Raw genomic sequence first — 14141 nt, 5'->3', positions numbered from 1 at the left:
AACCTAGAAGCAATAGTCTTTGAAATGTTGATCTCTAACTATACTCATAAAGAAAGGTAAAGGTTGTTTTCTAGGACACACTGGCCCAAGAGGAGAGGACCAGGAATCAGAGGTCTCACCTCTAGCCTTCATCTGTTAGGTGGCTAGCTCATGTGACTCAAACATCACCTCCATTTACTGAGTCTGCCTGCTTCACCAGAGCAGGAGCATCTAGATGTTCTTACTCTCTTTCACCCAAACATCCTCCTCCTCCTTTCTTTAGTAAAGCACAATTGGGAAGATACAAATGAGGAAATGCAAGAAAGTAAAACTTACTGCTTCTGATGCTACTTGATCCATCTATTGTGGTGGTATTGTGTTCCCCAAAATATTGTGCACCCTAATAAACTTATCTGGGGTCAAAGAACAGGACAGCCACTAGATACAGAGGCTAGAAAATGGTGGCATTCACGCCTTTAATCCTAGCATTCCAGAGGTAGAAATCCCTCTGGATCTCTGTGAGTTCAAGGCCACATTGGAAACAGCCAGGCATGGTGACTCACACCTTTAATCCCAAGAAGTGAGCCTTTAATCCCAGGGAGTGATGGCGGAAAGCAGAAAGATATATAAGGAGTGAAGACCAGAAACTAGAAGCTTTTGGCTGGTTAAGCTTTTAGGCTTTTGAGCAACAGTTCAGCTGAGACCCATTCTGGATGAGGACTCAGAGGCATCCAGTCTGAGGAAACAGGATTAGCTGAGGAATTGGCAAGGTGAGGTAGCTGTGGCTTGTTCTGCTTCTCTGATCTTCCAGTATTCACCCCAATACCTGGTTCCAGGTTTGTTTTTATTAGTAAGTACCTTTAAGATTCATGCTACAATCTATAGTCTTTATTCTCTGAGTATTAAAAAAAATTCCCTTTTGTCAGGTAGTAGTGACATCTCAACACTCAGGAGGCAAAGACAGGCAGATCTCAGTGAGTTTGAGGCCAGCCTGGGCTACAGAATGAGTTCCAGGACAGCCAAGGCTACACAGAGAAACCTTGTCTCAAAAAAAAAATTTTTTTCCTTTTCATCTGTTTTACAGCAAGCTTTTTAAATACTCTTTCATGTATTTATTTACTTATTAATTCTTCAAACAAATTCTGACTGTGCAGACAAGACCAGTCTATAACTCAAGACCCTCCTACCTCAGACTCCAAGGTACTGGGATCACAAATGTGCACCCCTAACACTCGGCCAACTTTTTAAAATTTAAAATTATAAGAGCTTTTCAATGGCAAGAGAACTCTTCCCAAATATTGTTAAATAACCGCTTCACAGCATTTCATCATAAAGATGAGCTATTATCATCAGCCATGTGTTATCTGTGAACTGCTTTACCACATCTTTAACACCACTATCTTTGTAAGCTTTGATGGAATCAGCCAGTGTGTAAGCAATCCCTTCTAATCTGTCACCTCTAAATGTGATAAACCTGTTTCCCTCATCTTTTCCCCCAATGCTTGACAAAAGCCTTTTGATAGAATCATGTCTTTCTTGCTTGACATTCATCCATTCGTCAACATTCTGTTTGCCAAGTCAGAATTCAAACTACAGGAAAGTTCCCAAATCATCCTAGGTAGCTGGTTGTTTCATTCATTCCATGCATGTTTACTAATTGCTACCTGTGAAACTGTCCTGCCAACAGGATGGCTCAGTGAGTAAAACCTTTGCCTTGCTAGCTTGACCTGAGTTCAATCCTCAGAATTCACCATAGGACAGAACTCACCTCCAAATTTTCTGCATAGCATACATACATGCAATCTCTCTCTCTCTCTCTCTCTCTCATATATATATATATATATATATATATATATATATATATATATATATATTCACACAAAAATAAATAAATAAATAAATGAGAATTTTAAAACTATCTGCAAGATTTTACAATTAACTTCTGTGAGAACTTCTGACTTTTATTCACAAAAATGTTATATAGGTTTTTTTTTTAAATCTCTAAAATTGAAAAATGTAAGAAATATAAACTTGTTAATTAAAAAAATAAGTCTCTATAGTGCCCAAAATACATTTTGGTAATATATCTAGATTACATTTGTTTGTTTGGTTGGTTTTGGTTTTTCAAGACAGGGTTTCTCTGTGTAGCCCTGGCCGTCCTGGACCAGGCTGGCCTCAAGCACTGAGATTCGTCTGCCTCTGCCTCCTGAGTGCTGGGATGAAAGTGTGCAACCACCTCCCAGTAAAAGCTTCTCATGTTCCAAGAAACAAAAACCCCTGTGATCTAAGAGTTTTTAGCTATTGAGCAGTCCTAACACTAAACAAGTGAGATTCTGGAACTAAGGTTCTCCCAATGAAAGCACTAATCTGGGTTGGAACAACAGGTTCCTTTGGCTTTTTAAAACAACGGGCAGGAGGCGGTGCATGTTTACTAACTGCTACCTGTGAAACTGTCCTGCCAACAGGATGGCTCAGTGAGTAAAGGTTTTGCCTTGCTAGCTTGACCTGAGTTCAATCCTCAGAATTCACCATAGGACAGAACTCACCTCCAAATTTTCTGCATAGCACACATACATGCAATCTCTCTCTCTCTCTCTCTCTCTCTCTCTCTCTCTCTCTCTCTCTCTCTCTCTCTCTCTCTCTCTCTCACCATGAAGGACAAGCAGAGGAGTTCCAACGGTCAAGAGCCTCAAGAGAAGAAGGGAAACCAGGAGGGGGAGGCACGTTTTTCGTTCATATCTTTTTGAAAAGCCGTGTTTCTTGCTGAAAATATGATGAAAAGTGTGTCAGATGTTCTCATTCTAAGTGAGAAGTGACAAAGTATGTCAGGGCTGAAAACGGCCTTGGCAAAAAGCCACCATTCATTGCCACCGTGGTATCACTAAGCTCTTGTCCCTGGAAGAGGACAAATCCCCCTCGGAAAGTGTGTTTGTGAAGGCAGATGTGAGGATAAATTCTGATGTGGACTGGTGGTGGTGTAACCTGCCGGAGGGATGTGAAAGGGCGACATAATGAGAAATGGCCTGGAATGGGTGAGATTGGTCCAGGCTGAAAGCAGGAGTCGTTCTCCACAAGGATGACCCCAAACACAACCTGTAAAGAGTGATCATGGTAGCTGTCGTTTCTTCCATGTCCCTCAACTCTGCTACCAAGAAGCCCGGGCGCTCCCAGGCCCAAAGAGCAGCGCTGCTGGAATGGTTCACCATTCTCAATGATTAACAATGAGAATTCGCTGAGCCACACTCTGCCTGTCCCTCCTGTAACTTCTACCAACACGTTTGAGCAATGTGCTTACAGAGTGTCAGAAACACACAGGCACTGGAGCAACTTGGAATATATAAGGTCTTCTAGTGGAACTGGTGTTTGAGAAGTCAACAATTTTTACAAAGCAATGATTCAAGGAAAAGATACAATGTGATGTGTGTGTGTGTGTGTGTGTGTGTGTGTGTGTGTGTAGTGTGTGTGTGTGTGTGTGATATTTATATTGCTAGCTGAAATTTATAGCTTCTCTCCCCCTCAGTGTCAGGGGGTGGAGGGACAAGTGACTGTCCAAGTACCCAGCCTGCCTCTGAGCATGTGACCATCTGGATGACTGTCATGTGGTTTCGGAAACCCCATCTCCGTTCTTACTCGAAGCCCAGCTTTCCCATTGTCTCTTCCATACTGGACCTTGGAGAGACCCTGCCACACCCTCTTGTTAGCAGCAATCATCACTACGCTATGGCAAAGCCACTCCCACCCCCCACTTATCTCCACCTTATTTTCGGTAAGACGTGGCAGCTGCTTCTGGAAATTCCATGAGCTTTGGGTCGACACCTCTGTTATCTGTCTCCCCAGCCACAATGTAAACTCCACGAATGTGAGCGAGACCTGGTTCTATCTTATTGCTCATGTACCACAATACTGACTACAGTGCCTCATATACAGCAAGTGCTCAATATGTACAAATAAATAAATCTAAGTGTGGACTTGTGGACCACTAAATAAACCCTGTTCATTCATCCTTATAGGAAAAAAAGAAGGCCTCATCCTATCCCCAAGTGTTCTCAGAGAATGTGTAAGAAAAGAAAGATCATATACACCCATGTTCTTGACTCTGATAAAATCACAAATATATATAACCCAAGTCCTAATTCCTGCCACAAACAGAAATTCTTTTAGGTCTTTGGAATCTTACAGGACATCAAGAAGTACATCAAATTCTTCCATGGCATTTTTATATACAAAACTAATCCCTCTTTCCCCCACACACTAAAATAAATAAATATAGATGATAATGATATGACCCCAAGAAAGCTTGTCATCAAAATAAACTAGTAAATGACATGTTTTCCTATTTTGAAAGTCATTTCCAGCCCCTCACCAAGTCATTTTTAGGTATCCAAAGACAATTCCTCATTCACAAGGTTGGCCACTCTTGGTCTAGTATAAAAGACAATGAAAATCAACAAGAGCATCAAGGTCAGTGATCTCCAGGCTCAAGAGCACTTCTGATAACCATATAAGACAACAGGAGTGGAGAAGAGAAGGAAAAGGACGTTTATGGACATACATAATGGGAATTCTATCTCTGCATTGCTACAAAATGCAGCCAAATAAACTGTATCCAAATGATATGCACATAATAAAGACTGTGGGGTGAAATCATCAAATCAGTCCATTGAGAACAATCCATTGCATAGAGACATTAGCTGACTTAAAAGAGGTATACAAGAATCAGAAACTTATTCTGTTATAGTGATTTAACAAATTAACTAGAAAATGTATGTTCACATGAGCATACATCATGACTTCCAATGCTGTCACCGCTGAAAGCCGCTTTATCAGCAGGGGCAGTTCTCTGGGAAATGTCTCAGATCTCACCAGCACACGTGCCGCCATGTACAGAACTGCTGAGGTTTTCGGAGGCAGCAAATGTGCAGCTGTAAATAATGAGAGCCTATAGCCTACAGTCTCTTGAGGCCTTAAACCATGCTTTTAGTAGCAGCAATGTCCCCGAAGTAAGACTAACTGTTGCCTGCTTACCATGTCTCCTACATAGTTCTAACTGCTCTATCCATCGACATTCATGGAATGTTTCCCTCAACAGCCATTTAAATGGTGTTATCAATTTCCCTTAATAAAGAAATTGAGGTTTAGAGAAGTGTTGCTTCTCATCCAATATGACACAGACTGATGTGGCAGAGCCATGATTCGAACCTAGGCAATCTGACTCTGACGCTACATATGTGTAAACACACCACTGTCCTTTCTCCCTCCAGCTAGAAACATACAGAAAATCTTAGGACATGTTCACTTCTTAGAACGTGGCCAATTTAAATATCAAAGTTTTAGACGGCTCTTGCAAAAAGTTCCTAAGAGGTGTTTGTGCTGTGGTGGAGAGAGCAAGAGAAAAGGCCTCGTTCCATGGGGAAAGGCAAACTTCTCCTGAAGGAGCCAAGAATCTCATTGCTGGGTGCAAGTCCATAATGACAACTATCACTGGCTTTATATCATGGTCTTAGGTAAATGAACAAAACCAGTCTCACCGGTAGATTAAAAATAAATATTTACCACACAAAAAGCCAGCCCTAGGCCCCCACTGCTTCATGTTGATCATGCTGTTAAAAATGTCTACTTCCTTAAAGTGCAATCATTCCTACGGTGATCCTTTCCACTTCAAGGTATGTCCGCAAGGGTGAAAGTAATTCAGCACTGCTGGTCTATCCTTCTATTCTACACCTATCTCTATGGGGATTTGACCACAACTATGCTGGTAGGCTGTCCAGTAAACATGGCCTCAACCAACATACCAAGCTTCCCATACGCCCCCAACCAGAAGTGGAGACCCAAACTAGTGGGAGGAACTACCCACTTTCTTCCAAATACACCACAAAGTTTAAAGAAGACCTTCGCTCTTTGGGCACAATGTGGTCATTTCTGCTTTTTCACTCCCCTTTCTTCCCCTTCCTTACTCCAAAAGAGCCAAGCTAAAATCTTAACTCTATCAAAATAAGTTCAACAGTACTAGTTTGATTTGGGACACGGGGGGGGGGGGGGGGTCATGAGTGTTTACAAAACTACTCTTACTGTGTAACATAAGAATGTACTCTATTAATCACATAAAATAAACTATCTTAATCTTTTTTTAGGTAAACTACGGCATTAGCTACATTCACACTGCTATGCAGCCATCATTATTACCACAGTTCATTTTTGTTTCAAGCCCGGAGAACTCTAAACCCAAATAAGCGCAACCAGGTTAAGATTAAAAGTAGACACATAAAAGTCTGTATTTCCAAGTTAAGATACACACTTGCTGGGAGTTTCTGAGAAGCTAGACAGAACAACAGACGCGGAGGCGAGTCTGTCCTTTAGGACTGGCAGACACTGGCAAGGCCGGAAACTCCCAAGGAAAATGTAACCAACCTTCCCTTCCCCATTAGGGCAGTAAGAAGTCTTGTTATCTACTTGGCAACTAGGGCATGGTTCAAAGATCTTTTTCTAGGATTTTGTCCATGATTCTTCTCTCACTCCTTCTACTCAAAAGTGGTTTATAGGATCTTTTAAAAGAAACACTCCAGGCAACTTTGGAGAGTGTGGGCTGAAGTCATCTGTGGGTCAACCCAAAGGCATGATCTTGAAGACATAGAAGCTGAAGGTCTGGGATGGGCAGAAGGCTGTTCAGATCCTTCAAAACAGCATCCTTCCTGCATGTGCATGGAACACTAGCCACACCTCCAGGAAAACCAAACCCACTCACTCAGTCAATAGGGGAAAGTAGGTATCCCAACTACTCAGTTTAAGGGTTCTTCCCTTTTGGTCATTAGTAGCTAAGAACAAATGTCCACCAGCACTCATAAAGAACTTCCTTTCAGAGAGCTGAAGACAATTAAATTGGCTCTCCTCCTCCTTGTAGGTAAAATAAACCTAAGAGAGGCTTGCTATAAATTCTACAGAAATCAGATCCTCTTGCATAGCTCTCCAAGGTTAAATGGGTTTGCTCCTATCACTGAAATGGTCTGTTTAAGCCTATAAAAATTGTGCAAAACCTTCGAGGTGTCTAAGTGTGGTATCAAAGGCAGGGAAGACACAGATTCTCAACCTTGGCAGGATGTTTACCAAGTCACTCCAAAGTATAAGCTTCAGGCCTTCTCCAACAGTAGCGGGAAGTCTAAGATGGAGGCTGACTGACAGTCTAAAATTCTTATTTCCCTCTGCCCAGAGACACCAGGACTGTGTTTTTGCCCGAGCGTCTCATCTTCCAGCAGTCTATGTATCTTCATCATTACACAATTGCCTCAGCAAGCCACAGGGGGGAACAAAGGCTACCCAGAAGAATAAAGACAGTGTGACTAACTAGCCCGCCTAACTAAACATGGAGGCGAGCAACCTAACATGCAGACTTGGCCTGCCTATAGAGCAGCATGTTCTAGAGTTTCTTGTCTGTATGTGGGAGGCAGGCAAGGGCTTCTCCATCTCAGCTGAACACTGGACAGCAGACCACTAATTCAGCACACAATGGCCGTGAACAAACAACTGGTAACTCAAAGAAACTGATGTTAGCACAACCTCCAAAGGAAGGATTAACCAACACTGTTGGGAAATTGAATCATACGCTTTAATAAATTTCACTACTTTAGACCCTTAATTCTGTTCTGGGGGCTTATCCTACGGAAATAATCGAGTCTACAGAAGGGCTTTTATGCATAAAGGTATTCATCAAGGTAAAAAGGTGCATATTTAACAACAGGAACAAGATTTTAAAAGTCAAATATATAAAAAGATATTATGCAGTAATTTAAAGCCATATTTATAAGAAACGCTCATAATGTAATACAAAAAGTGAATGATCCACTTATAAAATTGAACATGCATTATAAACACAGCTCTGGATGAAGAATTTTGCACAGGGCAGAAAGATTGACAGGCTCTAAGTCAGAATGTTAACACAGAGAAACTTTATGCAGCACCACCATGCATTTGTAACTCATTTGCTTCTTTTGGCTTGTCTGTGCTTTCCAAATTTTCTTACAATGAGCCGATATTACTTACAAAGTGAGGGTTTGGGGGTTTATTTTTGCTACAAATTATCACCTAAGCAACTAAGATAATTTCTCAATATGTTCTGAGAACACCAAAAACAATGTATCAATTCCTATATACAAAAATTAGCCCAAGGAAAAAACGGGTTGAGAAGATGAACTTCACTCACACAGAACAAAAGATGGAAGGGTTGACCTCTAACCACATGGTGGGGGGAGGTGAAAGGCTCCGAAGGTGTCACCACCTTCAGATTCACACATTTCCAACAAGCGGTGGCCTTCCCGTACAATCCCAGCTTCAAAGCCAGCCTGCAGCCTCCCGAGCTTCAGCCTCCAACAAAATTGCTTCATACGTGATGATGTGACAACTTCCTTTTCAGCTGAGGTGTGGCTAACGGCATAGTGATTTTCTTTCCTTGTCCTCGAGCACGATTGAAAGTTACGGAGGAATATCTTGAGCAAGGCACCATTTAGAACACATAAAGCAACATTCTTTCCTATTAACCCAGACAATTAGCCAATTTGCTGCTATCTTCAACTCCAAGAGCATGCGGACTGAAATGGGGGATAAAACTAAAAAGAACAAAAGCAACTAAGAAGGTGGGCCGCAGCCGTCTTTCTCCGTCAAGATTAACGTCTTCATTCTGTTGCTCACGCCACATGAAAGAAAAGCTTATCCCTTCCATCCTGGGTCATAGAAACTGTTACAAAGTGACGCAACCAAAGAGGAGAGCAGATGCGAGCTAAGATAATGAGTGGAGCCTATGGGAACCCCCTCCGGGCCCGCCCAGTTTCTTAGTTCCTTTTCCTGGTGTCCAATAAAACAACCTGACAAAAGCAACCTAAGGGCAAAAGGGTTTATTTTGGCTCAGAGATCAGAGTCACAATCCACTGTGACAGTGGAGTCCCAACAGCAGAAACTTGAGACAGCCAGTCACATGACACTCACAGTCAAGAAGCAGAGAGCGCTGAACGCTTGTGCTCAGCTCCTCTATATACAGTCCTGGATCTTAGCCCAGGGAATGGCGCCGCCCCCTGTAGGTGAGTCACCTCAATCAGCATACCCTCTCACAGGCATCTGCAGAAGCCCATCTCCCAGGTGACCTGAGACCTCATCAGTGGATAACTGAGATTAACCACCAGAGCCAAGTATTTGTATAACTTTTATTTCTATCACTAGTCGCTTCCGAGAGATGTGGGGAAGCTAAAAATCATCATCCTGAATGTATATATGTGCTGTGATAAATAGTATTAGGCACCTAATAGCATCTTATAATGAGATGACTAGTTAAGGAAGGTACAAACAAATGGCACACCTTTGTTTGAAATGAATTCTCCCCACCCATCCTTGGCCTCTCTTGAGATACTCACTATTCTCTGTGTATGATCCTGGCATTTTACACGTCTAGGATTTCACGTACACCAAAATCCGTGGTCTCATTAGGATAAAGGTAGGTCCTGATTTAGCAGATTTAGGTGATGCTGAGACTAACTAAATTCTGATCTCTGAGGGCAAAACCCAGGTAGCTGTATGGTTCCCCAGCGAATCCAATATACAGCGAGATGTGAAAAGGTCATGGAAGGCTGGCCAAATGAGTCAGTAAAGGCACTTGCCACCAAGTCTGATGACCTGAGTTCCCAGGCCACACATGAGAAAAGGCAAGAACTGAATCCCCACAGGTTGTCCTCTGGTCTCCACATGTGCATCATGGCATTGTGTGTGTGCGCCCATGCGCACGCGAGCATACACACACACACTTCACTAAGTAGTAATTGTTTCAGAATAAGGCTTTGTTTACCACTAATACTCCTGTGACTGTTACTGAAGCGGGCTAACACAAGAGAAGAGATAAAAGGACAAAGATGTAGATAGAGTTCTGGAGAAAAGGAAGAGATAAGAAAATGTCAGCTGGGGAGGAGGTGCAGGAGCATGGCCGGAGCAAGTGTGTGGTGGGCGGGGAGCTGCAGGGAGCAGACACAGTTGGTAATTACAGTAACAGCTATCATTTACTTGGGCTTTAAGGTCTGAAGGGCCCTATGTTACCTAGCAGGGATGCTCCAAGCAGAATGTGGGGCTGCTGGTTGTTGCTTCATAGGAAGCCACAGGTTGGTTTTTTTTTTTTTTTGTCTTTTCCCCTTGAGGCAGAGGAGTGATGAGGACTGGGTGTGGCCACCCATAGACCACAACGAACCAGTCCCAGCTTAGGATGGTAAGGCTAGCAGGGAGGCAGCCTCAGGAGTCAGGAAGAAGAGAAGCGCAGGAACTACTCCCGTCCTCCGGAGCAGTGATGTTAGGGTTAACATCCCTGGGAATGTTCCTGACTAGGGACTAGGCTGGTGGGATGAACCCGGGTTCCTTCTCCTCAGGTTTGTCTTGTCCCACATCCTCCCCCTTTCCTATTCTCGGCCCCTCTTCTCAGAACTGCTTTTAAGAGCCTCTCGACATGTATCTCTACACGCCTCTCATCCTGAGTTGCCTTGTGGATGTCAGGGAGGCTAAGTGACATTTTCACAGAGAGGCTTCAAAGTCACTACCCTCCACACAGAAGGGAATATGACATACATCCATGAGTAAATAGGTTTTAAAACAAAAACAACCAGAGGTACATGGGTTAACAATGATTAGAAGGCAGATTCCAGCCCAAAACATCTGAAGACGATTCTAGAGAGCTTAGTTTTTTTCTCTGTCTTCTGAGCGTATGTTTAAATATCATTTTAGTCAAGATCATTTGAGGATAACCTTCCCCCTCACAGCTCCAGACAGAAGCTGTACTTCACTTCAGGCCCCCAGGTGACAGTCAGGGTGCTGAGACCAAGTTAACCCATGATCCCTCTGTGAAGATAAGAAGCAGAGAGGGCCAGGCCTGGCCACCTAATTCCATAATAGAACTCTGCGGCTCAACATCTCAGGCCAGTGTCTTTACCCTTCCTTAGAGAGGTACAGCTGAGACCTAGAGCATCTTCATTTACAGAGACATGAAAAGGAACTGAGATCAGCCACTAAGGAGTGAGTGCCCCTGTGGCTCTCAATTCTGAGCCTCGACCCCTTTGTCCAGACACCCCAACAACCTGACCCCGTCTCTCACTACAAAATTTGAAAAGCAGCAGTTCAAGATTCCTAAGGATGGCCACATAGTTATTTTCCCTGTTTCTACCATCTTCCCTTTTAAGTAAAACACACAAAACAAAACAAAACAAAAGGCTCTTTTTACATAAAAAATAATTTTCCTAGATTCCAAAGGTTTTTTTTTTACATAAAAACATTTTCCCTAGGTTCCATATTGTTCCCAATAAACAAAGAGCCACAGGTGCAGAAGATGAAGTGGTTTCCTGAGATGTTAAATCAATCAAAGAGCCAGAACTCAAAATCAAAAGTCAATGTATCTCCGGCCATATTTCTAGCACCAGCCAGCCAAAGTAGTTCCTTGTAAAATGTACAAATCGGTGGCCAGTAGGAGAAAATTGACATTAAATCCTGATTTAATCCCAGCTTCTCTATAGGCTCATTTACAAGAGAGAGAGAGAGAGAGAGAGAGAGAGAGAGAGAGAGAGAGAGAGAGAGAGAGAGATCTTAACTGCAAAGTTATCTGGGTCACGGTGGCCCCCACCACCACATGGGCTCTTAGTCTGATAAACCCAAAGATGGAAAGTGAAGAAGGGAAGGGAAAGGTTACTGGTCAGCAATACATTTCCCCTTGGAGAGTTTTCCTAACCCTTAAAAAAAAAATAACTAATGCATTGTTCTGCAAATGATATAGCCCTATTTAGAGAAGGGTGGGGGGAGTATACTATTATTTTGTCAAAGTTGGTTACCATGGCAGCCTGAACCCTTGACTCTGCATGGCCTTTGGCTTATATGTTTAAGCACACCTCCACGTTGTATACAGTTGCTTGGTATTTTGTTACCCACTACCTAATAGTGAAATCAAAGCCTCCCAATTAAGCGGAGAGTGTTCTCACCTGTGAACGCATTTGTGGCCTGAAAACCAGCTTCCGGCATACTGCTCCCCAGACAAGCCTGTGTTTCAATTCTTAACTTGTCCTGTTGTGAAGAAACTGCCCGGGCGAGGCCTCAGGTCACTTCCATCTTAGCCTGTCCAAGTCCATCACTCTGCTGGTCCAACCTTTGGGAGCATCTGATGCCCACTGGCTGTGCTCCCACACCCTGTAAGCAGGAACTACCTGGACGGCACACAGTCCAACAGCATGTGGGACACACAGTCACATCAGCCGTCCAGCCAGAGAGTTGAAGCCATGGTGAGGTCGGGAATGAAGACGCTGAAACCTGCTCTCCCACCTCAAAATGAAGGGCTTCTCGGCCTCGCTGCAGTCAGCATCTTCCACAGAGCGGGCCGTCTCTGCCTCACCAGGGGCTCTCAGGCTGTTCTCATCGGCTGCTCTCTGTGCTTTGCTTCTGTTCTTGCTGAAATTAAAAAGAAAGAAGTCACTTTCTGAAGGACCTCGGTAACCGGTAAGATCAACAGACCTGCTGAGCCTGGTGAATGTACTTATCATCCCAGCACTTGGGAAGCTGAGGCAGGTCACTGAGACTGTGGGAACCAGACTCCACATCGAGAGATCTTGCCTCTCAAAACCAACACAGCAGCAGATCAATAAGCCTACAAAACGAAGAATTAAAAAGCAGCTCAGCCATGACCATGACCCTTCTGTGAACACTGGGGTCAGGGGTGAGGGGGACCCTCCACTTTCAACCCTCAAACACCACATTATCCATTTTCTAAGGCTCTCTAATAACAGATTTAAGCCCACAATCTCCAAACACCTTTCCTTGGGCTACTTAGAATTCACACACACTCTTAAGGAACTGATTTCCCAAAGTTGAAACCCGAGGTCTTAGAAGTGGTCTTTAGTTCATGTCAACTGCCATCAATACTCAAAGAACGGGGACTTAAGATCTGGAAGAAGCAATTTTTAACAGTGACTCTTAGATGATGACCAAGTGGAGCTTATCCAAGGGATACAGATGATTCAACATATCTCAAAACACATGACAAATTCCATCAACAGAATGAGGACAAATCCAAACAACCACCTACATAGAAGCAGAAAAGACATTTGATAAACTTCACTATCCGCCCAGGAGAAAAGCCCTCAGCATTAGGTATAGAAAGAACACACCTCAGCACAGAAAGGCGACATAGGGCTGTAGCCAATATCACTCCAATGGGAAAAGCTGAAAAGTCTTCATCTAAGACCAGGAACAAGGCAAGCACATCTACCAACACCACTCTCACTCAACACAGCAGCAGAAGTCCTAGCTGGAGAAAAAAAGACAAGAAACAGAAAGCATCCAATTCAGAAATAAAGCCAAACTGTCCTTGCTGGCAGACAACTGGGTTTTTATAAGCAAAAAAAAAAAACAAAAAAAAAAACCAAAAAAACAAAACAAAACAAAACAAAAAAACCATAAATATTCTACTAAAGATTGCAAAAAATAAGAACAATTTTTATACATCAATACAAACTCACTGAGAAAAATAATATTTTTAATATTCCAATTCACAATGCCTACAAGAAGCTGGGTAGTGGTGGCACACACCTTTAATCCCATCACTTGGGAGGCAGAGGCAGGTGGATCTCTGTAAGTTCAAGGCTAGCCTGGTCTACAAAGCAAGTTCCAATTCAGCTAGGGCTACACAGAGAAACCTTGCCTCAAAAAATAAAAAAAGAAGAAGAAAGAAAAAAAAACAATGACTATAAGGAGGAGGAGATGGAAGAGGAGGAGGAAGAATAGAAAGAATGAAAGGGAAAGAAAGAAAGAAATAAAGAGGGGGGAGAAAGAGAGGGAGGGTGGAAGGAAGGAAGAGAGAATATCTAATGTTGGAAACAGAAGGCTGCTGTAGAATAATCCTTTTGTCCACTGTGAAGATTTGTCACTCAGATCAGTTTAATAAAAAGCTAAGTGGCCAGTAGCCAGGCAGGACAACCAAACTAGGAGAGTGATGGGAATAAGGGCAGAGTCAGAGAAGACACCAGACCGGCCAGCTGACATGTAGAAAATGAGGTAACAAGCTATAAGTCTGTGGCAAAGCATAGATAAGAAATATGGGTTAATTTAAATGCAAGAATTAGGTAGTAACAAGTCTGAGCTATCGGCTGAACATTTATAATTTATAT

General features: G+C 42.9%; 1 protein-coding gene across 2 annotated transcripts in view; it reads right to left on the bottom strand.

Annotated features, from left to right (window-relative positions):
* Positions 1 to 12420, bottom strand: part of Ldlrad4 (low density lipoprotein receptor class A domain containing 4) — a 215133-nt gene extending 202713 nt beyond the window's left edge. For both annotated transcript variants that reach the window (XM_059246148.1, XM_059246147.1), the window contains exon 1: positions 11964 to 12420. In XM_059246148.1, the coding sequence (XP_059102131.1) occupies positions 11964 to 12003 (40 nt within the window). In that variant the 5' untranslated portion in view covers positions 12004 to 12420. The remainder of the gene's footprint in view (positions 1 to 11963) is intronic.
* Positions 12421 to 14141: the final 1721 nt, after the last annotated feature.

The sequence above is a fragment of the Peromyscus eremicus genome, chromosome 19 (genome assembly GCF_949786415.1).
Source record: "Peromyscus eremicus chromosome 19, PerEre_H2_v1, whole genome shotgun sequence".
Taxonomy (NCBI): Eukaryota; Metazoa; Chordata; class Mammalia; order Rodentia; family Cricetidae; genus Peromyscus; species Peromyscus eremicus.
This window is presented reverse-complemented; position numbering and strand designations above follow the sequence as displayed.